Here is a 23,958-nt window from a genome sequence, read left to right as displayed (position 1 = left end):
TTAAAAAGACTTAAACATCTCAAAGAACCATACACATTACACTTTACATGCCTGAAGGTTGCATTGTGTAATTTTGCTCATGGTTTTATGAGGAAAGACACAACTGAAAGACGTCTTCACTAAAAGTACTTTTATTTTTGAAGAATTTCACAGTAACGCTGTTAAGATTTTTCATTTAGAAAAAAAGAAAATTTGATAATTAAGAGGTTTTATAATGAAATAATAATGATTATAAGAATCATGAAAAGAAGAAATTAAGCATTACTGTCACATCAATCTCTGGCAAAATACAAGGAAAACACAGGTTTAAAAAAATCTTTTTTGCATGAAAATCTTCAGGCACTTTAGGAAAAAAAACATTACAAACATTTCAGAAACTGGAAAGCTGAGGGTTTTTTCTTTAGTTGGATGTATAGGTTCAAATAGTACCAATTAGTGTCAGATATTCAGACATATCAATAACCCTTGGAAGAATCCTAATGAAGTCAAATGAATAACTGCAGCAGGATGTTGTCACATTGAGCAGCCTATTAAACTACTTGCATTTGTTTCTCCACCTCAGCTCATTGTTGATCCTACATGCATATGTGACTGAAGCCCCTTTAGTAGGTGTTAAACTTCTACATGTCCTGTACAGTCTGCAGCCTCTGCTGTATCTCTTTGCTGTGCAGTTTAGATTGATTTAGATGAGCACTCTCTTCTAAAAGTTCAGAAAGGGCTGCTAAACAAGACTTTCTCAAGTAGGAGGGCCCAAAGGTTTTTTATACAGGAGTTGTTTTTTCAGTGGTGTAGCCTTAATAAAAGCCAAAATACAGCTCATTTGTTTCAACTGTGTTAAAGAAGATGTGATTTCTCCTCACTTTGCTTTTGCTTTTAGTCATTTATCATGTTTTTAGCTTCGTCATAAACAGCCTTAGCTGCGTTCTCTGCTGCCTCCATTACTGAGTCTGCTTCTTCAGCTTCAGTATATCCTATATAACCTCCTGCTACTGCTCCTGCTGCTGGAGCAACTGTACATACAGCTAATCCGACTCCTACATCTCCTCCTTCTCTTTCTTTGATGGCTTTAACAACTGATGCAATCATCACTGGCAAACCAAGCAAAGTTCCCAGCAGTACTCCTGTGGCAACACCAACTATTTTCTTGAGAAGATTTGAGACATTTCTCTTTGCCCTCTCTCTGATTTCTTCCTCTGACATGTCTGGTGATGATTTTCTGATCCTCTCCTCCTCTTGTTGTATTTTTCTCTCCACTGCTTGTAGCATCTCATTGGTGTAGTAGCGTCCTTTGTCCACCATCACTTTTATTGTGTTGAGCAGCTCTGTCAGCTGGAACTGGTTGCTCCTGTATTCATCCTGCTGGTTGTTCTTCCAGTATTTATTATCAAATACGTGACATCGACCGTCACACTTCCTCACCAGCTCACTCAGTTTCTCATTCTGACTGAAGAACTCCTCAATCTTCTTTCCTTCAGGGAGCTGGTCCCCATGAGTGAAGACAACTACAGCATATTTGAAAGCTTCTTCAGAGAAAGAGTCACATATTTTGTTGATGACTTCCTGCTCTTGCTTTGTGTATTTCTCCACTTTAAGCAGAATGAGAAAAGCATGAGGCCCAGGAGAGCACTCTGTGATACACTTCACTATCTCAGACTTCAGCTCCTCCTCAAACCTGTTTGTGTCAAACAAACCAGGAGTGTCGATTAAAGTGATTTTTTTCCAATTCACAGATGTGGTTGCTTTCTGACATTCTCTTGTCTCAGAGTTTGCACAGTGGTTTATCTTGAACAGATCTTCTCCATATATAGTGTTACACAGGCTGCTTTTCCCTGCTCCAGTTTTTCCCAGTAGGACGATCCTCAGGTCTGAATCTAAAAAAGAATCATGATATATACATTATTACATTTTATTTCTCTTGCTTGCTTTTGTGTTTTACTGCTCAAATTACACTGTGAATAATGTGTCAGTTATAGAAATATACTATATTAGTCAGAAGTCAGACATGACTATAAAGAGGGACAGTACCTTTAAGTTAGTTTGCCAAAGCTTGTGATTGAGGCAACGTAAAATTATTGACTTTGACTTGGTTTTTTATTTTGTGCCTTGTGAAATACGATTTTCCAGAATATTTCACACAGACAAAACATCTGCTTCACTTCAAACTCGGACACAAAGACAAGTCAAGAACAGGAAAGAAAACTGTTCTTGTAAACTTTGATTCTGTAAACTTTGATCTATTTTGGTGGAGCTTCTTGTCGATAGCTGTCCGTAACCTTGACAATAACATACATGTATATCAGTGTATGTCAGTAGAAAAATGTATTGCATGAGTTATCTTCTGGTTAATAGGCTGTTTTTAATTTTTTTTGTCTTGTTCACAATTTTAACTTTTCCTTGCATGTAACTTACAAATACTTTGGACATTCTTTGTATTCTTGGTCATTTTGATGAACATGAGACCATGATATATTTGAAATGTTATTGTCTCTGTCCTGCCACTCTTCATGGTTGGTAAGAGCTCATCTCTCCTGTGACCTGGTGTCATGGTTATTAGTTCTGAACTTAACTCAGGATGGTAAATATCTCACCAACTTAGACAGCAAGGCCTCATAAATAAATGCAGATACAGGTTTGCTGGTGCTTTCTAGATGCCAATGATACATTTTACAAGAGACTTTTTAAGAATCTTGCAAAATACTATGTGATTGTGTTTTATCTTTTCTAACTTCAAAAAGTACATTGCTTAAACAAGAGCGAGGACGTCCAAAGCTCCTGATCTAATCTAACAAAACTGATCATTCTTCATCAGTCAAATGTGATTGACTGAACAAAACTCTGAGGGGGATTTTGTAAACTGCTGTGAGGTTTAGGAGCAACATTGTTCACAGGTAAGTACATAAACTTATGGCAGCATCTCAAGTGTTTTAAATACATTAAGACTCAAAACCATTGATTAAAATAATACGTCCATGGTTTAGAATCGTTAAAGAAATGAACTTACCGTCCATGTTGTCAGAAAGGATGAGAGTGCAGAGTGACACAACAGCCTGTGAGATTGTCTTTCTTAAAGATTTTGTCCTCCTTTCATTATCGGTGTGTGTTTCACTTCTTCAACTACAGAGTGACCGGAAGAGCCACAAACCCACGACCACACGAAGATTATGCTCCACTAAGCACGTTGACAAATTTTCACTTCATGTGAAAACTTCAGCTGACCTTTTCAGAGAGTGATCTTCAAAGTGAAATTCACCCATTAACATGTTTGCATTCTTTGATTTAACTGGCACAAGAAACATTTAGTTTCTTGTCTTCAAATCCTCTTTTCTAATGTCAACACATTTCATTTGGGACTATACTGCAGGTTCATAGAGAAACTGTGTTGTATGTGATTAATGCACGTGCACTGCAGCAGACATGAGCTGCAACTGTACGTGTGCTGAGTGACCATCACTCTCAGGTGTGGTGCATTATATGACGTATGTGTGTTATTTTATTTGTTGCTGCTTTTGAGAATAGTTGAGAAAAGTCCACAGTTCAGAGTTTAACCACAGTCAGACACAGATATGATCCGTCCTGTATCTGAAGAGGGCCGAGAGTTTCACTTTGTGGGAGAAACATCAACTTGTTATTTTAATGGTGTCTACTTACAGTGAACTTTACTACACATTACAAAGAAATAATGTCATTTCCCAATGTCAGGGTGACTGTAGAGAAATTTCTCAGTAATTTCATCATTCTCATGAGTGAGGAGAAAGCTACCTGAAACCTGTTGAAGCAGTGCATAGTGCACATTCCTTACAAACCATTTTTATCTCTTCTTCACTTAATATTTAAAAAGACTTAAACATTTCAAAGAACCATACACATTACACTTCACATGACTAAATGTTGCATTCTGTAATTTGGCTCATGGTTTTATGAGGAAAGACACACCTGAAAGACGTCTTCACTACAAGCACTTTTATTTTTGGAGAATTTCACAGTAACGCTGTTAACATTTTTCATTTAGAAAAAAGAAAATTCAACAATTAAGAGGTTTTATAATGAAATAATAATGGTTATAAGAATCATGAGAATAAGAATTTAATGCATTACTATAACATCAATCTCATATCACTGGCAAAAAGAAGGAAAGCACAGTTAGGTTAAAAAATATTTTTGCATGAAAATCTTCAGGCACTTTATGAAAAAAATCATTACAAACATTTCAGAAACTGAAAAGCTGAGGGTTTTTTTCTTTAGTTGGATATATAGGTTCAAATAGCACCAATCAGTGTCAGATATTCAGACATATCAATAACCCTTGGAAGAATCCTAATGAAGTCAAATGAATAACTGCAGCAGGATGTTGTCACATTGAGCAGCATATTAAACTACTTGCATTTGTTTCTCCACCTCAGCTCATTGTTGATCCTACATGCATATGTGACTGAAGCCCCTTTAGTAGGTGTTAAACTTCTACATGTCCTGTACAGTCTGCAGCCTCTGCTGTATCTCTTTGCTGTGCAGTTTAGATTGATTTAGATGAGAACTCTCTTATCAAAGTTCAAAAAGGGCTGTGAAACAAGACTCTCTCAAGTAGGAGGGCCCAAAAGTTTTTTATACAGGAGTTGTTTTTTCAATGGTGCAGCCTTAATAAAAGCCAGAATACAGCCCATTAGTTTCAACTGTGTTAAAGAAGAGGTGATTTCTCCTCACTTTGCTTTTGCTTCGTATTATTTGTCGTGTTTTTAGCTTTGTCAAAAACAGCCTTAGCTGTTTTCTTTACTGCCTCCTTTACTGAGCCTGCTTGATCAGCTGCATTATATCCTAAAATACCTCCTACTACTGCTCCTGCTACTGCAGTGACTCCTGCACCTACAGCTAATCCAATTCCTGCTGTTGCCACTGCTGCTTCTGCTCCTACTGCTCCTACTGCTCCTACTGCTCCTACTGCTGCTACATCAAAGGCTGCAACAGCTGATGCAATCATCATTGGCAAACCAAGCAAAGCTCCCAACAACACTCCTGTGCTAACACAAGCTATTTTCTTGAGATGTTTTGTCACATTTCTCTTTGCCTCCTCTCTGATTTCTTCCTCTGACATGTCTGGTGATGATTTTCTGATGCTCTCCCCCACTTGTTGTATTTTTCTCTCCACTGCTTGGAGCATCTCATTGGTGTAGTAGCCTCTTGTGTCAACCATCACTTTTATTGTGTTGAGCAGCTCTGTCACCTGGAACTGGTTGCTCCTGTATTCATCCTGCTGGTTGTTCTTCCAGTATTTATTATCAATGACGTGGCATCGACCACCACATTTATTCAAGAGATCTTCCAGATGTTTATTCCCTTTGACAAACTCCTCAATCTTCTTTCCTTCAGGGAGCTGGTCCCCATGAGTGAAGACAACTACAGCATATTTGAAAGCTTCTTCAGAGAAATATTCACATATTTTGTTGATGACTTCCTGCTCTTGCTCTGTGTATTTCTCCACTTTAAGCAGAATGAGAAAAGCATGAGGCCCAGGAGAGCACTCTGTGATACACTTCACTATCTCAGACTTCAGCTCCTCCTCAGACCTGTCTGTGTCAAACAAACCAGGAGTGTCGATTAAAGTGATTTTTTTTCCATTAACAGATTTGTTGTTCTTCTGACAGTTTGATTTTTCAGCGTTTGCAGTGTGGTTTATCTTGAACACATCTTCTCCAAATATTGTGTTGCACAGGCTGCTTTTCCCAGCTCCAGTTTTTCCCACTAGGACGATCCTCAGGTCTGAATCTAGAAAAGAATAATGATACCTTATTATATATGATTTCTCTTCCCTGCTTTTGTGTTTTACTGCTCATATTACTCTGTGAATAATGTGTCAGTTATAGAAATATACTATATTAGTCAGAAGTCAGAAATGACTCTAAAGAGGGACAGTACCTTTAAGTTAGTTTGCCAAAGCTTGTGATTGAGGCAACGTAAAATTGTTGACTTTGGCTTGGTTTTTTATTTTGTGCTTTGTGAAATAAAATGTTGCTTGGTTTAACCAGACAATGTAGGTAAATGTGGGCAACAACTGAGAGACACTCTTAGAAGTGTAAAAGTGTCAGTAACAGAATATTTCACACAGACAAAACATCTGCTTCACTTCAAACTCAGACACAAAGACAAGTCAAGAACAGGAAAGAAAACTGTTCTTGTAAACTTTGATTCTGTAAACTTAGATCTATTCTGGTGGAGCTTCTTGTCGATAGCTGTCCATAATCTTATATACATACATGTATATCAGTGTATGTCAGTAGAAAAATGTATTGCATGAGTTATCTTCTGGTTAATAGGCTGTTTTTATTGTTTTTTGTCTTGTTCAAAATTTCAACATTTCCTTTCATGTAACTTACAAATACTTTGGACGTTCTTGGTATTCTTGGTCATTTTGATGAACATGAGACCATGATATATTTGAAATGTTATTGTCTCTGTCCTGCCACTCTTCATGGTTGGTAAGAGCTCATCTCCCCTGTGATCTGGTGTCATGGTTATTAGTTCTGAACTTAACTCAGGATGGTAAATATCTCACCACCTTAGACAGCAAGACCTCATAAATAAATGAAGATACAGGTTTGCTGGTGCTTTCTAGATGCCAATGATACATTTTACAAGAGACTTTTTAAGAATCTTGCAAAATACTATGTGATTGTGTTTTATGTTTTCTAACTTCAAAAAGTGCATTGCTTAAACAAGAGCGAGGACGTCCAAAGCTCCTGATCTAATCTAACAAAACTGATCATTCTTCATCAGTCAAATGTGATTCACTGAACAAAGCCTCCTGCTGCTGCTGCTCCTGTTTCTAATGTCTTAAAGACTGTGGGAACTGATACAATCATCAATGGCAAACCAAACAAAACTCCCAACAGTGTACCTGTGGCAACACCAACTAATTTCTTGTGATGTTTTGAGATATTTTCTATTTGCCTTCTTTCTGATTTATTCTGGTGACATGCCTGGTGATGATTTTCTGATCCTCTCCTCCTCGTGTTGTATTTTTCTCTCCACTGCTTGTAGCATCTCATTGGTGTAGTGGCCTCCTGTGTCCACCATCACTTTTATTGTGTTGAGCAGCTCTGTCACCTGCAACTGGTTGTTCCTGTATCTTTCAAACCAGTTGTTCTTCCAGTATTTATTATCAAAGACGTGGCATCGACCGCCGCACTTCCTCACCAGGTCACTCAGTTTCTCATTCTGACGGACAAACTGCCTAATTTTCATTCCGTCAGGGAGCTGGTCCCCATGAGTGAAGACAACTACAGCATATTTGAAAGCCTCTTCAGAGAAATATTGGCTTATTTTGTCGATGACAGCCTGCTCTTCCCCTGTGTATTTCTCAACTTTAAGCAGAATGAGAAAAGCATGAGGCCCAGGAAAGTACTCTGTGATACACTTCACTATCTCAGGCTTCAGCTCCTCCTCAGACATGTTTGTGTCAAACAAACCAGGAGTGTCGATTAAAGTGATTTTTTTTCCATTAACAGATCTGGTTTCTTTCTGACATTCTCTTGCTTCAGAGTTTGCACAGTGGTTTATTTTGAACACATCTTCTCCAAATATTGTGTTGCACAGGCTGCTTTTCCCAGCTCTAGTTTTGCCCAGTAGGACAATCCTCATGTCTGAATCTAGAAAAGAATCATGATATATACATTATTATATATGATTTCTCTTGCTTGCTTTTGTGTTTTGCTGCTCAGATTACTCTGTGAATAATGTGCCAGTTATAGAAATATACTATATTAGTCAGAAGTCAGAAATGACTATAAAGAGGGACAGTACCTTTAAGTTAGTTTGCCAAAGCTTGTGATTGAGGCAACATAAAATGTTTGACTTTGACTTGGTTTTTTTATTTTGTGCCTTGTGAAATAAAGTTTTGCTTGGTTTAACCAGACAATGTAGGTAAATAAGGGCAACAACTGAGAGACACTCTTAGAAGTATAAAAGTGTCAGTAACAGAATATTTCACACAGACAAAACATCTGCTTCACTTCAAACTCAGACACAAAGACAAGTCAAGAACAGGAAAGAAAACTGTTCTTGTAAACTTTGATTCTGTAAACTTTGATCTATTCTGGTGGAGCTTCTTGTCGATAGCTGTCCATAACCTTGACAATAACATACATGTATATCAGTGTATGTCAATAGAAAAATGTATTGCATGAGTTATCTTCTGGTTAATAGGCTGTTTTAATGTTTTTTGTCTTGTTCAAAATTTCAACATTTCCTTTCATGTAACTTACAAATACTTTGGACGTTCTTGGTATTCTTGGTCATTTTGATGAACATGAGACCATGATATATTTGAAATGTTATTGTCTCTGTCCTGCCACTCTTCATGGTTGGTAAGAGCTCATCTCTCCTGTGATCTGGTGTCATGGTTATTAGTTCTGAACTTAACTCAGGATGGTAAATATCTCACCAACTTAGACAGCAAGGCCTCATAAATAAATGCAGATACAGGTTTGCTGGTGCTTTCTAGATGCCAATGACAAATTTTACAAGAGACTTTTTAAGAATCTTGCAAAATACTATGTGATTGTGTTTTATCTTTTCTAACTTCAAAAAGTACATTGCTTAAACAAGAGCGAGGACGTCCAAAGCTCCTGATCTAATCTAACAAAACTGATCATTCTTCATCAGTCAAATGTGATTGACTGAACAAAACTCTGAGGGGGATTTTGTAAACTGCTGTGAGGTTTAGGAGCAACATTGTTCACAGGTAAGTACATCAACTTATGGCAGCATCTCAAGTGTTTTAAATACATTAAGCATCAAAACCATTGATTAAAATAATATGTCCATGGTTTAGAATCGTTAAAGAAATGAACTTACCGTCCATGTTGTCAGAAAGGATGAGAGTGCAGAGTGACACAACAGCCTGTGAGATTGTCTTTCTTAAAGATTTTTTTCTCCTTTCATTATCGGTGTGTGTTTCACTTCTTCAACAACAGAGTGACAGGAAGAGCCACAAACTGTCTGTGCTGTCACACGTGAGCCTCATTCCCAAATCTCAGCTCTGAAAACCCATGACCACACGAAGATTATGCTCCACTAAGCACGTTGACAAAGTTTCACTTCCTGTGAAAACTTCAGCTGACCTTTTCAGAGAGTGATCTTCAAAGTGAAATTCACCCATTAACATGTTTGCATTCTTTGATTTAACTGGCAAAAGAAACATTTAGTTTCTTGTCTTCAAAATCCTCTTTTCTAATGTCAACACATTTGATTTGGGACTATACTGCAGGTTCATAGAGAAACTGTGTTGTATGTGATTAATGCACGTGCACTGCAGCAGACATGAGCTGCAACTGTACGTGTGCTGAGTGACCATCACTCTCAGGTGTGGTGCATTATATGACGTATGTGTGTTATTTTATTTGTTGCTGCTTTTGAGAATAGTTGAGAAAAGTCCACAGTTCAGAGTTTAACCACAGTCAGACACAGATATGATCCGTCCTGTATCTGAAGAGGGCCGAGAGTTTCACTTTGTGGGAGAAACATCAACTTGTTATTTTAATGGTGTCTACTTACAGTGAACTTTACTACACATTACAAAGAAATAATGTCATTTCCCAATGTCAGGGTGACTGTAGAGAAATTTCTCAGTAATTTCATCATTCTCATGAGTGAGGAGAAAGCTACCTGAAACCTGTTGAAACAGTGCATAGTGCACATTCCTTACAAACCATTTTTATCTCTTCTTCATTTATTATTTAAAAAGACTTAAACATGTCAAAGTCACCATACACATTACACTTTACATGCCTAAAGGTTGCACTCTGTAATTTGGCTCATGGTTTTATGAGGAAAGACACACCTGAAAGACGTCTTCACCACAAGCACTTTTATTTTTGAAGAATTTCACAGTAACGCTGTTAAGATTTTTCATTTAGAAAAAAAGAAAATTTGATAATTAAGAGATTTTATAATGAAATAATAATAATTATAAGAATCATAAAAAGAAGAATTTAATGCATTACCTTCATATCAATCTCATATCATTGGCAAAAAGCAGGGTTAGGTTAAAATTATTTTTTGCATGAAAATCTTAAGGAACTTTAGAAAAAAAAAACATTACAAACAATTCAGAAACTGAAAAACTGAGGGTTTTTTCTTTAGTTGGATATATAGGTTCAAATAGCACCAATCAGTGTCAGATATTCAGACATATCAGTAACCCATGGAAGAATCCTAATGAAGTCAAATGAATAACTGCAGCAGGATGTTGTCACATTGAGCAGCCTATTAAACTACTTGCATTTGTTTCTCCACCTCAGCTCACTGTTGATCCTACATGCATATGTGACTGAAGCCCCTTTAGTAGGTGTTACACTTCTACATGTCCTGTACAGTCTGCAGCCTCTGCTGTATCTCTTTGCTGTGTAGTTTAGATTGATTTAGATGAGCACTCTCTTCTAAAAGTTCAGAAAGGGCTGCTAAACAAGACTTTCTCAAGTAGGAGGGCCCAAAGGTTTTTTATACAGGAGTTGTTTTTTCAATGGTGCAGCCTTAATAAAAGCCAAAATACAGCCCATTTGTTTCAACTGTGTTAAAGAAGATGCTATTTCTCCTCACTTTGCTTTTGCTTTTTGTTATTTGTCATGTTTGTAGCTTTGTCAAAAACAGCCTTAGCTGTGTTCTCTGCTGCCTCCTTTACTGAGTCTACTTGATCAGCTGTGATATATTCTATATAGCCTTCTGCTGAAGCTTCTCCTGCTGTTTCCGCTGCTGTTGCTCCTTTTCTGTATCTTATAAGAACTTTGGGAAATGATGGACTCATCATTGACAAACCAAAGAAACTTCCTGTCAGTTTTTCTGCGGCAACACCAACTGTTTTCTTGAAAAAATTTGAGACATTTCTCTTTGCCCTCTCTCTGATTTCTTCCTGTGACATGTCTGGTGATGAGTTTCTGATGTGCTTCCCCTCTTGTTGTATTCTTCTCTCCACTGCTTGTAGCATCTCATTGGTGTAGTAGCCTCCTGTGTCCACCATCTCTTTTATTGTGTTGAGCAGCTCTGTCACCTGGAACTGGTTGCTCCTGTATTCATCCTGCTGGTTGTTCTTCCAGTATTTATTATCAATGACATGACATCGACCGTCACACTTCCTCACCAGCTCACTCAGTTTCTTATTCTCACTGAAGAACTCCTCAATCTTCTTTCCTTCAGGGAGCTGGTCCCCATGAGTGAAGACAACTACAGCATATTTTAAAGCTTCTTCAGAGAAATATTGGTTTATTTTGTCGATGACTTCCTGCTCTTCCCCTGTGAATTCCTCCACTTTAAGCAGAATGAGAAAAGCATGAGGCCCAGGAGAGCACTCTGTGATACACTTCACTATCTCAGGCTTCAGCTCCTCCTCAGACCTGTCTGTGTCAAACAAACCAGGAGTGTCAATTACAGTGATTTTTGTTCCATTAACAGATCTGGTTGCTTTCTGACATTCTCCTGTTTCAGTGTTTGCAGTGTGGTTTATCTTGAACACATCTTCTCCAAATATTGTGTTGCACAGGCTGCTTTTCCCAGCTCCAGTTTTTCCCAGTAGGACGATCCTCAGGTCTGAATCTAGAAAAGAATCATGATATATACATTATTACATTTTATTTCTCTTGCTTGCTTTTGTGTTTTGCTGCTCAGATTACACTGTGAATAATGTGTCAGTTATAGAAATATACTATATTAGGCAGAAGTCAGACATGACTCTCAAGAGGGACAGTACCTTTAAGTTAGTTTGCCAAAGCTTGTGGTTAAGGCAACGTAAAATGTTTGACTTTGACTTGGTTTTTTATTTTGTGCCTTGTGAAATAAAATTTTGCTTGGTTTAACCAGACAATGTAGGTAAATAAGGGCAACAACTGAGAGACACTCTTAGAAGTGTAAAAGTGTCAGTAACAGAATATTTCACACAGACAAAACATCTGCTTCACTTCAAACTCAGACACAAAGACAAGTCAAGAACAGGAAAGAAAACTGTTCTTGTAAACTTTGATTCTGTAAACTTTGATCTATTTTGGTGGAGCTTCTTGTCGATAGCTGTCCATAACCTTGACAATAACATACATGTATATCAGTGTAAGTCAGTAGAAAAATGTATTGCATGAGTTATCTTCTGGTTAATAGGCTGTTTATAATGTTTTTTGTCTTGTTCAAAATTTCAACATTTCCTTTCATGTAACTTACAAATACTTTGGACGTTCTTTGTATTCTTGGTCATTCTGATGAACATGAGACCATGATATATTTGAAATGTTATTGTCTCTGTCCTGCCACTCTTCATGGTTGGTAAGAGCTCATCTCTCCTGTGATCTGGTGTCATGGTTATTAGTTCTGAACTGAACTCAGGATGGTAAATATCTCACCAACTTAGACAGCAAGGCCTCATAAATAAATGAAGAGACAGGTTTGCTGGTGCTTTCTAGATGCCAATGACACATTTTACAAGAGACTTTTTAAGAATCTTGCAAAATACTATGTGATTGTGTTTTATCTTTTCTAACTTCAAAAAGTACATTGCTTAAACAAGAGCGAGGACGTCCAAAGCTCCTGATCTAATCTAACAAAACTGATCATTCTTCATCAGTCAAATGTGATTGACTGAACAAAACTCTGAGGGGGATTTTGTAAACTGCTGTGAGGTTTAGGAGCAACATTGTTCACAGGTAAGTACATCAACTTATGGCAGCATCTCAAGTGTTTTAAATACATTAAGACTCAAAACCATTGATTAAAATAATACGTCCATGGTTCAGAATCGTTAATGAAATGAACTTACCGTCCATGTTGTCAGAAAGGATGAGAGTGCAGAGTGACACAACAGCCTGTGAGATTGTCTTTCTTAAAGATTTTTTTCCTCCTTTCATTATCGGTGTGTGTTTCACTTCTTCAACTACAGAGTGACCGGAAGAGCCACAAACCCACGACCACACGAGGATTATGCTCCACTAGGCACGTTGACAGTTTCACTTCATGTGAAAACTTCAGCTGACCTTTTCAGAGAGTGATCTTCAAAGTGAAATTCACTCATTAACATGTTTGCATTCTTTGATTTAACTGGCACAAGAAACATTTAGTCTTCAAATCCTCTTTTCTAATGTCAACACATTTGATTTGTGACTATACTGCAGGTTCATAGAGAAACTGTGTTGTATGTGATTAATGCACGTGCACTGCAGCGGACATGAGCTGCAACTGTACGTGTGCTGAGTGACCATCACTCTCAGGTGTGGTGCATTATATGACGTATGTGTGTTATTGTATTTGTTGCTGCTTTTGAGAATAGTTGAGAAAAGTCCACAGTTCAGAGTTTAACCACAATCAGACGCAGATATGATCCGTCCTGTATCTGAAGAGGGCCGAGAGTTTCACTTTGTGGGAGAAACATCAACTTGTTATTTTAATGGTGTCTACTTACAGTGAACTTTACTACACATTACAAAGAAATAATGTCATTTCCCAATGTCAGGGTGACTGTAGTGAAATGTCTCAGTAATTTCATCATTCTCATGAGTGAGGAGAAAGCTACCTGAAACCTGTTGAAACAGTGCACAGTGCACATTCCTTACAAACCACTTTTATCTCTTCTTCATTTATTATTTAAAAAGACTTAAACATCTCAGAGTCACCATACACATTACACTTTACATGCCTAAAGGTTGCACTCTGTAATTTGGCTCATGGTTTTATGAGGAAAGACACACCTGAAAGACGTCTTCACCACAAGCACTTTTATTTTTGAAGAATTTCACAGTAACACTGTTAACATTTTTCATTTAGAAAAAAGAAAATTCATTAATTAAGAGATTTGATAATGAAGAATAATGATTATAATAAACATGAAAATAAATTTAATGCATTACTGTAATATCAATGTCAAAAAGAAGGAAAGCACAGTTAGGTTAAAAGATATTTTTTTGGATGAAAATCTTAAGGCACTTTTGGAAAAAAACCATTACAAACATTTCAGAAACTGAAAAGCTGAGGTTTTTTTTCTTTAGTTGCCCCTTTAGTAGGTGTTACACTTCTACATGTCCTGTACAGTCTGCAGCCTCTGCTGTGTCTCTTTGCTGTGTAGTTTAGATTGATTTAGATGAGCACTCTCTTCTAAAAGTTCAGAAAGGGCTGCTAAACAAGACTCTCTTCTAAAAGTTCAGGAGGGCCCAAAAGTTTTTTATACAGAAGTTGTTTTTTCAGTGGTGCAGCCTCAATAAAAGCTAAAATACAGCCCATTTGTTTCAACTGTGTGAAAGAAGAGGCAATTTCTCCTCACTTTGCTTTTGCTTTTTGTTATTTATCATGTTTTTAGCTGTGTCAAAAGCAGCCTTAGCTGTGTTCTCTGCTGCCTCCTTTACTGAGCCTGCTCGATCAGCTTCAGTATATCCTATACAACCTCCTAATACTGCTCCTGCTACAGTGACTCCTGCACATACAGCTAATCCAACTTCAGCTACTGCAGCTCCTGCTGCTGCTACTGCTGCTTCTGCTCCTACTGCTCCTACTACTCTTACTGCTGCTTCTGCTCCTCCTGCTCTTCCTTTGATGACTTTAACAACTGATGCCATCAACACTGGCACACCAAGCAAAGCTCCTAACAACATTCCCGTGGTAACACCAACTATTTTCTTGAGAAGATCTGAGACATTTCTCTTTGCCTTCTCTCTGATTTCTTCCTCTGACATGTCTGGTGATGATTTTCTGATGTTGTCCTCCTCTTGTTGTATTTTTCTCTCCACTGCTTGGAGCATCTCATTGGTGTAGTAGCCTCCTGTGTCCACCATCACTTTTATTGTGTTGAGCAGCTCTGTCACCTGGAACTGGTTGTTCCTGTATTCATCCTGCTGGTTGTTCTTCCAGTATTTATTATCAATGACATGACATCGACCACCGCACTTCCTCACCAGCTCTCTCAGTTTCTTATTCTCACTGAAGAACTCCTCAATCTTCTTTCCTTCAGGGAGCTGGTCCCCATGAGTGAAGACAACTACAGCATATTTGAAAGCTTCTTCAGTGAAATATTGGCATATTTTGTCGATGACATCCTGCTCTTGCTCTGTGTATTTCTCCACTTTAAGCAGAATGAGAAAAGCATGAGGCCCAGGAGAGCACTCTGTGATACACTTCACTATCTCAGACTTCAGCTCCTCCTCAGACCTGTTTGTATCAAAGAAACCAGGAGTGTCAATTAAAGTGATTTTTTTTCCATTAACAGATTTGTTGTTCTTCTGACAGTTTGCTGTTTCAGCGTTTGCAGTGTGGTTTATCTTGAACACGTCTTCTCCAAATATTGTGTTGCACAGGCTGCTTTTCCCAGCTCCAGTTTTTCCCACTAGGACAATCCTCAGGTCTGAATCTAGAAAAGAATCATGATATATACATTATTATATATTATTTCTCTTGCCTGCTTTTGTGTTTTACTGCTCAGATTACACTGTGAATAACGTGTCAGTTATAGAAATATACTATATTAGCCAGACATTAGAAATGACCAACGTGATCTGGTGTCATGGTTATTAGTTCTGAACTTAACTCAGGATGGTAAATATCTCACCACCTTAGACAGCAAGGCCTCATAAATAAATGAAGAGACAGGTTTGCTGGTGCTTTCTAGATGCCAATGATACATTTTACAAGAGACTTTTTAAGAATCTTGCAAAATACTATGTGATTGTGTTTTATCTTTTTTTCTTCAAAAAGTACATTGCTTAAACAAGAGCGAGGACGTCCAAAGCTCCTGATCTAATCTAACAAAACTGATCATTCTTCATCAGTCAAATGTGATTCACTGAACAAAGCCTCCTGCTGCTGCTGCTGCTCCTGTTTCTAATGTCTTAAAGACTGTGGGAACTGATGCAGTCATCAATGGCAAACCAAGCAAAATTCCCAACAGTGTACCTGTGGCAACACCAACTAATTTCTTGTGATGTTTTGAGATATTTTCTATTTGCCTTCTCTCTGATTTATTCTGGTGACATGCCTGGTGATGATTTTCTGATCCTCTCCTCCTCGTGTTGTATTTTTCTCTCCACTGCTTGTAGCATCTCATTGGTGTAGTAGCCTCCTGTGTCCACCATCACTTTTATTGTGTTGAGCAACTCTGTCACCTGCAACTGGTTGTTCCTGTATCTTTCAAACCAGTTGTTCTTCCAGTATTTATTATCAAAGACGTGGCATTGACCGCCGCACTTCCTCACCAGCTCACTCAGTTTCTCATTCTGACTGACAAACTCCTCAATCTTCTTTCCTTCAGGGAGCTGGTCCCCATGAGTGAAGACAACTACAGCATATTTGAAAGCCTCTTCAGAGAAATATTGGCTTATTTTGTCGATGACAGCCTGCTCTTCCCCTGTGTATTTCTCAACTTTAAGCAGAATGAGAAAAGCATGAGGCCCAGGAAAGTACTCTGTGATACACTTCACTATCTCAGGCTTCAGCTCCTCCTCAGACATGTTTGTGTCAAACAAACCAGGAGTGTCGATTACAGTGATTTTTTTTCCATTAACAGATCTGGTTTCTTTCTGACATTCTCTTGCTTCAGAGTTTGCACAGTGGTTTATCTTGAACACATCTTCTCCAAATATTGTGTTGCACAGGCTGCTTTTCCCAGCTCCAGTTTTTCCCAGTAGGACGATCCTCATGTCTGAATCTAGAAAAGAATCATGATATATACATTATTATATATGATTTCTCTTGCCTGCTTTTGTGTTTTACTGCTCAGATTACACTGTGAATAATGTGTCAGTTATAGAAATATACTATATTAGTCAGACGTTAGAAATGACTATAAAGAGGGACAGTACCTTTAAGTTAGTTTGCCAAAGCTTGTGGTTAAGGCAACGTAAAATGTTTGACTTTGATTTGGTTTTTTTATTTTGTGCCTTGTGAAATAAAGTTTTGCTTGGTTTAACCAGACAATGTCGGTAAATGTGGGCAACAACTGAGAGACACTCTTAGAAGTGTAAAAGTGTCAGTAACAGAATATTTCACACAGACAAAACATCTGCTTCACTTCAAACTCAGACACAAAGACAAGTCAAGAACAGGAAAGAAAACTGTTCTTGTAAACTTTGATTCTGTAAACTTTGACCTATTTTGGTGGAGCTTCTTGTCGATAGCTGTCCGTAATCTTGACAATAACATACATGTATATCAGTGTATGTCAGTAGAAAAATGTATTGCATGAGTTATCTTCTGGTTAATAGGCTGTTTATAATGTTTTTTGTCTTGTTCAAAATTTCAACATTTCCTTTCATGTAACTTACAAATACTTTGGACGTTCTTTGTATTCTTGGTCATTTTGATGAACATGAGACCATGATATATTTGAAATGTTATTGTCTCTGTCCTGCCACTCTTCATGGTTGGTAAGAGCTCATCTCTCCTGTGATCTGGTGTCATGGTTATTAGTTCTGAACTGAACTCAGGATGGTAAATATCTCACCAACTTAGACAGCAAGGCCTCATAAATAAATGAAGAGACAGGTTTGCTGGTACTTTCTAGATGCCAATGATACATTTTACAAGAGACTTTTTAAGAATCTTGCAAAATACTATATGATTGTGTTTTATGTTTTCTAACTTCAAAAAGTACATTGCTTAAACAAGAGCGAGGACGTCCAAAGCTCCTGATCTAATCTAACAAAACTGATCATTCTTCATCAGTCAAATGTGATTGACTGAACAAAACTCTGAGGGGGATTTTGTAAACTGCTGTGAGGTTTAGGAGCAACATTGTTCACAGGTAAGTACATAAACTTATGGCAGCATCTCAAGTGTTTTAAATACATTAAGACTCAAAACCATTGATTAAAATAATACGTCCATGGTTTAGAATCGTTAAAGAAATGAACTTACCGCTCATGTTGTCAGAAAGGATGAGAGTGCAGAGTGACACAACAGCCTGTGAGATTGTCTTTCTTAAAGATCTTTTTCCTCCTTTCATTATCGGTGTGTGTTTCACTTCTTCAACTACAGAGTGACCGGAAGAGCCACAAACCCACGACCACACGAAGATTATGCTCCACTAGGCACGTTGACAAATTTTCACTTCATGTGAAAACTTCAGCTGACCTTTTCAAAGTGAAATTCACCCATTAACATGTTTACATTCTTTGATTTAACTGGCACAAGAAACATTTAGTTTCTTGTCATCAAATCCTCTTTTCTAATGTCAACACATTTCATTTGTGACTATACTGCAGGTTCATAGAGAAACTATGTTGTATGTGATTAATGCACGTGCACTGCAGCGGACATGAGCTGCAACTGTACGTGTGCTGAGTGACCATCACTCTCAGGTGTGGTGCATTACATGACGTATGTGTGATATTTTATTTGTTGCTGCTTTTGAGAATAGTTGAGAAAAGTTCACAGTTCAGAGTTTAACCACAATCAGACGCAGATATGATCCGTCCTGTATCTGAAGAGGGCCGAGAGTTTCACTTTGTGGGAGAAACATCACCTTGTTATTTTAATGGTGTCTACTTACACTGAACTTTACTACACATTACAAAGAAATAATGTCATTTCCCAATGTCAGGGTGACTGTAGTGAAATTTCTCAGTAATTTCATCATTCTCATGAGTGAGGAGAAACCTACCTGAAACCTGTTGAAACAGTGCATAGTGCACATTCCTTACAAACCATTTTTATCTCTTCTTCATTTATTATTTAAAAAGACTTAAACATCTCAAAGACACCATACACATTACACTTTACATGACTAAAGGTTGCATTGTGTAATCTGGCTCATGGTTTTATGAGGAAAGACACACCTGAAAGACGTCTTCACTACAAGCACTTTTATTTTTGGAGAATTTCACAGTAACGCTGTTAACATTTTTCATTTAGAAAAAAAGAACATTCAATCATTAAGAGGTTTTATAATGAAGAATAATGATTATAATAAACATGAAAATAAATTTAATGCATTACTGTAATATCAATGTCAAAAAGAAGGAAAGCACAGTTAGGTTAAAAGATATTTTTTGCATGAAAATCTTCAGGCACTTTAGGAAAAAAAACATTAAAAACATTTCAGAAACTGGAAAGCTGAGGGTTTTTTCTTTAGTTGGATATATAGGTTCAAATAGCATCAATCAGTGCCAGATATTCAGACATATCAATAACCCTTGGAAGAATCCTAATGAAGTCAAATGAATAACTGCAGCAGGATGTTGTCACATTGAGCAGCCTATTAAACTACTTGCATTTGTTTCTCCACCTCAGCTCACTGTTGATCCTACATGCATATGTGACTGAAGCCCCTTTAGTAGGTGTTACACTTCTACATGTCCTGTACAGTCTGCAGCCTCTGCTGTATCTCTTTGCTGTGCAGTTTAGATTGATTTAGATGAGCACTCTCTTCTAAAGGTTCAAAAAGGGCTGTGAAACAAGACTTTCTTCTAAAAGTTTAGGAGGGCCCAAAAGTTTTTCAAACAGGAGTTGTTTTTTCAATGGCGTAGCCTTAATAAAAACTAAAATACAGCCCATTTGTTTCAACTGTGTTAAAGAAGAGGTGATTTCTCCTCACTTTGTTTTTGCTTTTTTTTATTTATCATGTTTTTAGCTTCGTCAAAAACAGCCTTAGCTGCGTTCTCTGCTGCCTCCTTTACTGAGCCTGCTTGATCAGCTTCAGTATATCCTATACAACCTCCTGCTACTGCTCCTGCTGCTGGAGCAACTGTACATACAGCTAATCCAACTCCTGCTGCTCCTCCTGCTCTTTCTTTGATGGCTTTAACAACTGATGCAATCATCACTGGCAAACCAAGCAAAGTTCCCAGCAGTACTCCTGTGGTAACACCAACTATTGTCTTGAGAAGATCTGAGACATTTCTCTTTGTCCTCTCTCTGATTTCTTCCTCTGACATGTCTGGTGATGATTTTCTGATCCTCTCCTCCTCTTGTTGTATTTTTCTCTCCACTGCTTGGAGCATCTCATTGGTGTAGTAGCCTCCTGTGTCAACCATCACTTTTATTGTGTTGAGCAGCTCTGTCACCTGGAGCTGGTTGTTCCTGTATTCATCCTGCTGGTTGTTCTTCCAGTATTTATTATCAATGACATGGCATCGACCGTCACACTTCCTCACCAGCTCACTCAGTTTCTCATTCTCACTGAAGAACTCCTCAATCTTCTTTCCTTCAGGGAGCTGGTCCCCATGAGTGAAGACAACTACAGCATATTTGAAAGCTTCTTCAGAGAAATACTGACATATTTTAGTGATGACAACCTGCTCTTCCTCTGTGAATTCCTCCACTTTAAGCAGAATGAGAAAAGCATGAGGCCCAGGAGAGCACTCTGTGATACACTTCACTATCTCAGGCTTCAGCTCCTCCTCAGACCTGTCTGTGTCAAACAAACCAGGAGTGTCGATTACAGTGATTTTTTTTCCATTAACAGATCTGGTTTCTTTCTGACATTTTCTTGTTTCAGTGTTTGCACAGTGGTTTATCTTGAACACATCTTCTCCAAATATTGTGTTGCACAGGCTGCTTTTCCCAGCTCCAGTTTTTCCCAGTAGGACGATCCTCAGGTCTGAAACTAGAAAAGAATCATGATATATACATTATTACATTTTATTTCTCTTGCTTGCTTTTGTGTTTTACTGCTCATATTACTCTGTGAATAATGTGTCAGTTATAGAAATATACTATATTAGTCAGAAGTCAGACATGACTATAAAGATGGACCGTACCTTTAAGTTAGTTTGCCAAAGCTTGTGATTGAGGCAACATAAAATGTTTGACTTTGACTTGGTTTTTTTATTTTGTGCCTTGTCAAATAAAGTTTTGCTTGGTTTAACCAGACAATGTAGGTAAATAAGGGCAACAACTGAGAGACACTCTTAGAAGTATAAAAGTGTCAGTAACAGAATATTTCACACAGACAAAACATCTGCTTCACTTCAAACTCAGACACAAAGACAAGTCAAGAACAGGAAAGAAAACTGTTCTTGTAAACTTTGATTCTGTAAACTTTGATCTATTTTGGTGGAGCTTCTTGTCGATAGCTGTCCATAACCTTGACAATAACATACATGTATATCAGTGTAAGTCAGTAGAAAAATGTATTGCATGAGTTATCTTCTGGTTAATAGGCTGTTTTAATGTTTTTTGTCTTGTTCAAAATTTCAACATTTCCTTTCATGTCTCTTACAAATACTTTGGACGTTCTTGGTATTCTTGGTCATTTTGATGAACATGAGACCATGATATATTTGAAATGTTATTGTCTCTGTCCTGCCACTCTTCATGGTTGGTAAGAGCTCATCTCTCCTGTGATCTGGTGTCATGGTTATTAGTTCTGAACTGAACTCAGGATGGTAAATATCTCACCAACTTAGACAGCAAGGCCTCATAAATAAATGAAGAGACAGGTTTGCTGGTGCTTTCTAGATGCCAATGACACATTTTACAAGAGACTTTTTAAGAATCTTGCAAAATACTATGTGATTGTGTTTTATCTTTTCTAACTTCAAAAAGTACATTGCTTAAACAAGAGCGAGGACGTCCAAAGCTCCTGATCTAATCTAACAAAACTGATCATTCTTCATCAGTCAAATGTGATTGACTGAACAAAACTCTGAGGGGGATTTTGTAAACTGCTGTGAGGTTTAGGAGCAACATTGTTCACAGGTAAGTACATCAACTTATGGCAGCATCTCAAGTGTTTGAAATACATTAAGACTCAAAACCATTGATTAAAATAATACGTCCATGGTTTAGAATCGTTAAAGAAATGAACTTACCGTCCATGTTGTCAGAAAGGATGAGAGTGCAGAGTGACACAACAGCCTGTGAGATTGTCTTTCTTAAAGATTTTGTCCTCCTTTCATTATCGGTGTGTGTTTCACTTCTTCAACTACAGAGTGACAGAAAGAGCCACAAACTGTCCGTGCTGTCACACGTGAGCATCATTCCATTTCTCAGCTGTCTGAAAACCCACGACCACACGATGATTATGCTCCACTAAGCACGGTGACAAAGTTTCACTTCATGTGAAAACTTCAGCTGAGAATAGTTGAGAAAAGTCCACAGTTCAGAGTGTAACCACAATCAGACGCAGATATGATCCGTCCTGTATCTAAAGAGGGCCGAGAGTTTCACTTTGTGGGAGAAACATCAACTTGTTATTTTAAATGGGAAATGAAACGTGCATGTTTTGGCACTAGTGACAGAACATGATGGAAAAAAACCTTGGCAAAAAAAAAAAAATTCTAAAGTTGTTAAAACCACAGATATGTTAAATTTATTTGCATAATTTCTACCGAGCTATTTAGCCAACTAGTCACCATTTTGGAATGACGCGATTGCCTACGTCACGGGGTTGGTTGGTTCCGTTGGTCTGCTAAGACAGTAAAGCATAACTGAACCTGGTAAAAATAACGTCTGTGGATTATTTAACGTTTGGAAATCGTGAGGTCAAGGTAAGAAATATTTAGGATATTCATGAGATTTGCTTAAGCTGTGACCTCTGGCCAAGGAATCAGATGTTTGGTCTGGAGCGACATGAGTTTTAGGTGAATACGTGCAGCTCCGGGTGTTTTTAATAGTTGTGCCTCATTTTAAATTGTTGACAGATGCTGTGGAAATCTTTAGTCTAGAGACATAACTGTGTGAGGATGGAAGCGTGTGCAATAGATGTTGTTTGGAGTGAAAGCTGTGTTCAATGAGACACTCATGATGACCTTTTTTGAAGTCAGTGGTGTTGTTCATATCAAGCAGCTACGGTACGTTTATGAGACATGTTGGAGAATATTGATTGTTTTGATGTGGACATAGCCGATGTCTTTGGTGACTTCTGTGAGTTGCTACATGCCGTACCTGTCTCTTCCCTGCCTGGCCGGCGCGTTTTAGTGCCCTTTCCCTGCGGCGGACTGATGCCGCTTTGTCATTATTGGAATATGTTGGTCGCTCAGTAGAGCTGAATACAGACGGAGCTACTTCGGGTTTTAGTCTGTTGGTCCGGCGATCAACTAACCTCCCCGACTCAGAGGTTGTCTCCTCAGTTTCCTCCAAAAAATGTTCACTGCAAAGCCTGGAGTCAGAGCCCAGCGGAGGGCCCTTTCTCTTCAGCGCCGCCAGCCAGCGCAGCAGTACTGGTCTCCGTTTCGGCGCAGTTTATGAAAATGGACTGTTTTGTCCTTGGCTTTAGCCCTGTTAAAGTCGTTTTTACAGCCAGGAGCAATACAGTATTGGCCCCCCTTTGGTCTTCTGGTGTCTTGCGGCTCGTCAGTCTTCATCTTTAACTGTCACTGTCTGTCTCCTCACCTCTGTCTCTCACTGTCACCATCTTCCACGTCTGTAGCTTTCAATGTCTCTATCCTCCACGTCTCTGTCTTTCACAGTTTTTATCTTTCACTATCTATCTTTAACTGTGTCTGTCCTCTAACTCCATCTTTCACTGTTTTTATCTTTCACCGTCTAGCTTTTACTTTCTGCCTTTCAGTCTCTGTCTCTCACTGTCTCAACCAATGTATCTGTTCCAAAGAGCATAGAACCAATCCGGTGATGTCACAGGTTATAGTACAGCAAGATGGCGGCGCCCTTGAAACAAAACATAACACAGAGCTTCTTTTTTCTTTTAGATGTTTACATTTGTCATGCTTATTGTATAATTGTCGAGTAGAGTGGATATCCATTTAGTGAATAATGTTAATTTGATTGACTGTTTCATATCCACTTTAAAGATTTTGTTCTCCTTTCATTATAGGTGTGTGTTTCACTTCATCAACTACAGAGTGACAGAAAGTACCACAAACTGTCTGTGCTGTCACACGTGAGCATCAGTCCCATATCTCAGCTCTCTGAAAACCCACGACCACATGAAGATTACGGTGCATAGTGCACGTTGCTTACAAACCATTTTTATCTCTTCTTCATTTATTATTTAAAAGGCTTAAACATCTCAAAGAACCACACACATTGTACTTTACATGCCTAAAAGTTGCA

The 23,958-nt window shown here is 38.1% G+C and overlaps 5 protein-coding genes across 6 annotated transcripts; all 5 read right to left on the bottom strand.

Moving 5' to 3' along the window:
• Window positions 1-196: 196 nt before the first annotated feature.
• Window positions 197-3,008, bottom strand: LOC139606631 (GTPase IMAP family member 7-like). Its single transcript, XM_071458892.1, has 2 exons — window positions 3,002-3,008; window positions 197-1,871 (listed from the first exon to the last, which is right to left on the bottom strand). The coding sequence occupies exons 1-2, from the start codon at window positions 3,006-3,008 to the stop codon at window positions 874-876; spliced, it is 1,005 nt and encodes a 334-aa protein (XP_071314993.1). The 3' UTR covers window positions 197-873.
• A 937-nt stretch (window positions 3,009-3,945) lies between these two features.
• LOC139606630 (GTPase IMAP family member 7-like) lies at window positions 3,946-6,399 on the bottom strand. Its single transcript, XM_071458891.1, has 2 exons — window positions 6,366-6,399; window positions 3,946-5,817 (listed from the first exon to the last, which is right to left on the bottom strand). The coding sequence occupies exons 1-2, from the start codon at window positions 6,397-6,399 to the stop codon at window positions 4,673-4,675; spliced, it is 1,179 nt and encodes a 392-aa protein (XP_071314992.1). The 3' UTR covers window positions 3,946-4,672.
• Window positions 5,753-9,016, bottom strand: LOC139607157 (GTPase IMAP family member 7-like). The gene is made up of 2 exons (XM_071459826.1): window positions 8,845-9,016; window positions 5,753-7,637 (listed from the first exon to the last, which is right to left on the bottom strand). Exons 1-2 carry the CDS (start codon window positions 8,849-8,851, stop codon window positions 6,952-6,954), a joined length of 693 nt encoding a protein of 230 aa, XP_071315927.1. The 5' UTR covers window positions 8,852-9,016; the 3' UTR covers window positions 5,753-6,951.
• Window positions 9,017-10,323: 1,307 nt separating this feature from the next.
• Window positions 10,324-15,513, bottom strand: LOC139606629 (GTPase IMAP family member 8-like). The gene is made up of 5 exons (XM_071458890.1): window positions 15,495-15,513; window positions 14,249-15,358; window positions 13,424-13,434; window positions 12,785-12,953; window positions 10,324-11,577 (listed from the first exon to the last, which is right to left on the bottom strand). The coding sequence occupies exons 1-5, from the start codon at window positions 15,511-15,513 to the stop codon at window positions 10,574-10,576; spliced, it is 2,313 nt and encodes a 770-aa protein (XP_071314991.1). The 3' UTR covers window positions 10,324-10,573.
• Window positions 15,514-15,706: 193 nt separating this feature from the next.
• Window positions 15,707-22,580, bottom strand: LOC139607134 (GTPase IMAP family member 7-like). Of its 2 annotated transcripts, none has more exons than XM_071459784.1 (2): window positions 21,756-22,580; window positions 15,707-16,651 (listed from the first exon to the last, which is right to left on the bottom strand). In XM_071459784.1, the coding sequence occupies exons 1-2, from the start codon at window positions 21,760-21,762 to the stop codon at window positions 15,966-15,968; spliced, it is 693 nt and encodes a 230-aa protein (XP_071315885.1). In that variant the 5' UTR covers window positions 21,763-22,580; the 3' UTR covers window positions 15,707-15,965. The 2 variants fall into 2 exon arrangements, with proteins under 2 accessions (XP_071315885.1, XP_071315884.1); XM_071459783.1 differs by lacking the exon at window positions 15,707-16,651 and adding an exon at window positions 18,957-20,548 and having other exon boundaries at window positions 21,756-22,577.
• Between the last annotated feature and the right edge of the window lie 1,378 nt (window positions 22,581-23,958).

This window comes from Trachinotus anak, unplaced genomic scaffold (genome assembly GCF_046630095.1).
Source record: "Trachinotus anak isolate AG129_WGS33_773 ecotype Australia unplaced genomic scaffold, CSIRO_AGI_Tana_v1 ptg000023l, whole genome shotgun sequence".
NCBI lineage: Eukaryota > Metazoa > Chordata > Actinopteri > Carangiformes > Carangidae > Trachinotus > Trachinotus anak.
The sequence above is the reverse complement of the archived record's forward strand: the minus strand, read 5'-3'. Positions and strand labels throughout refer to the sequence as shown.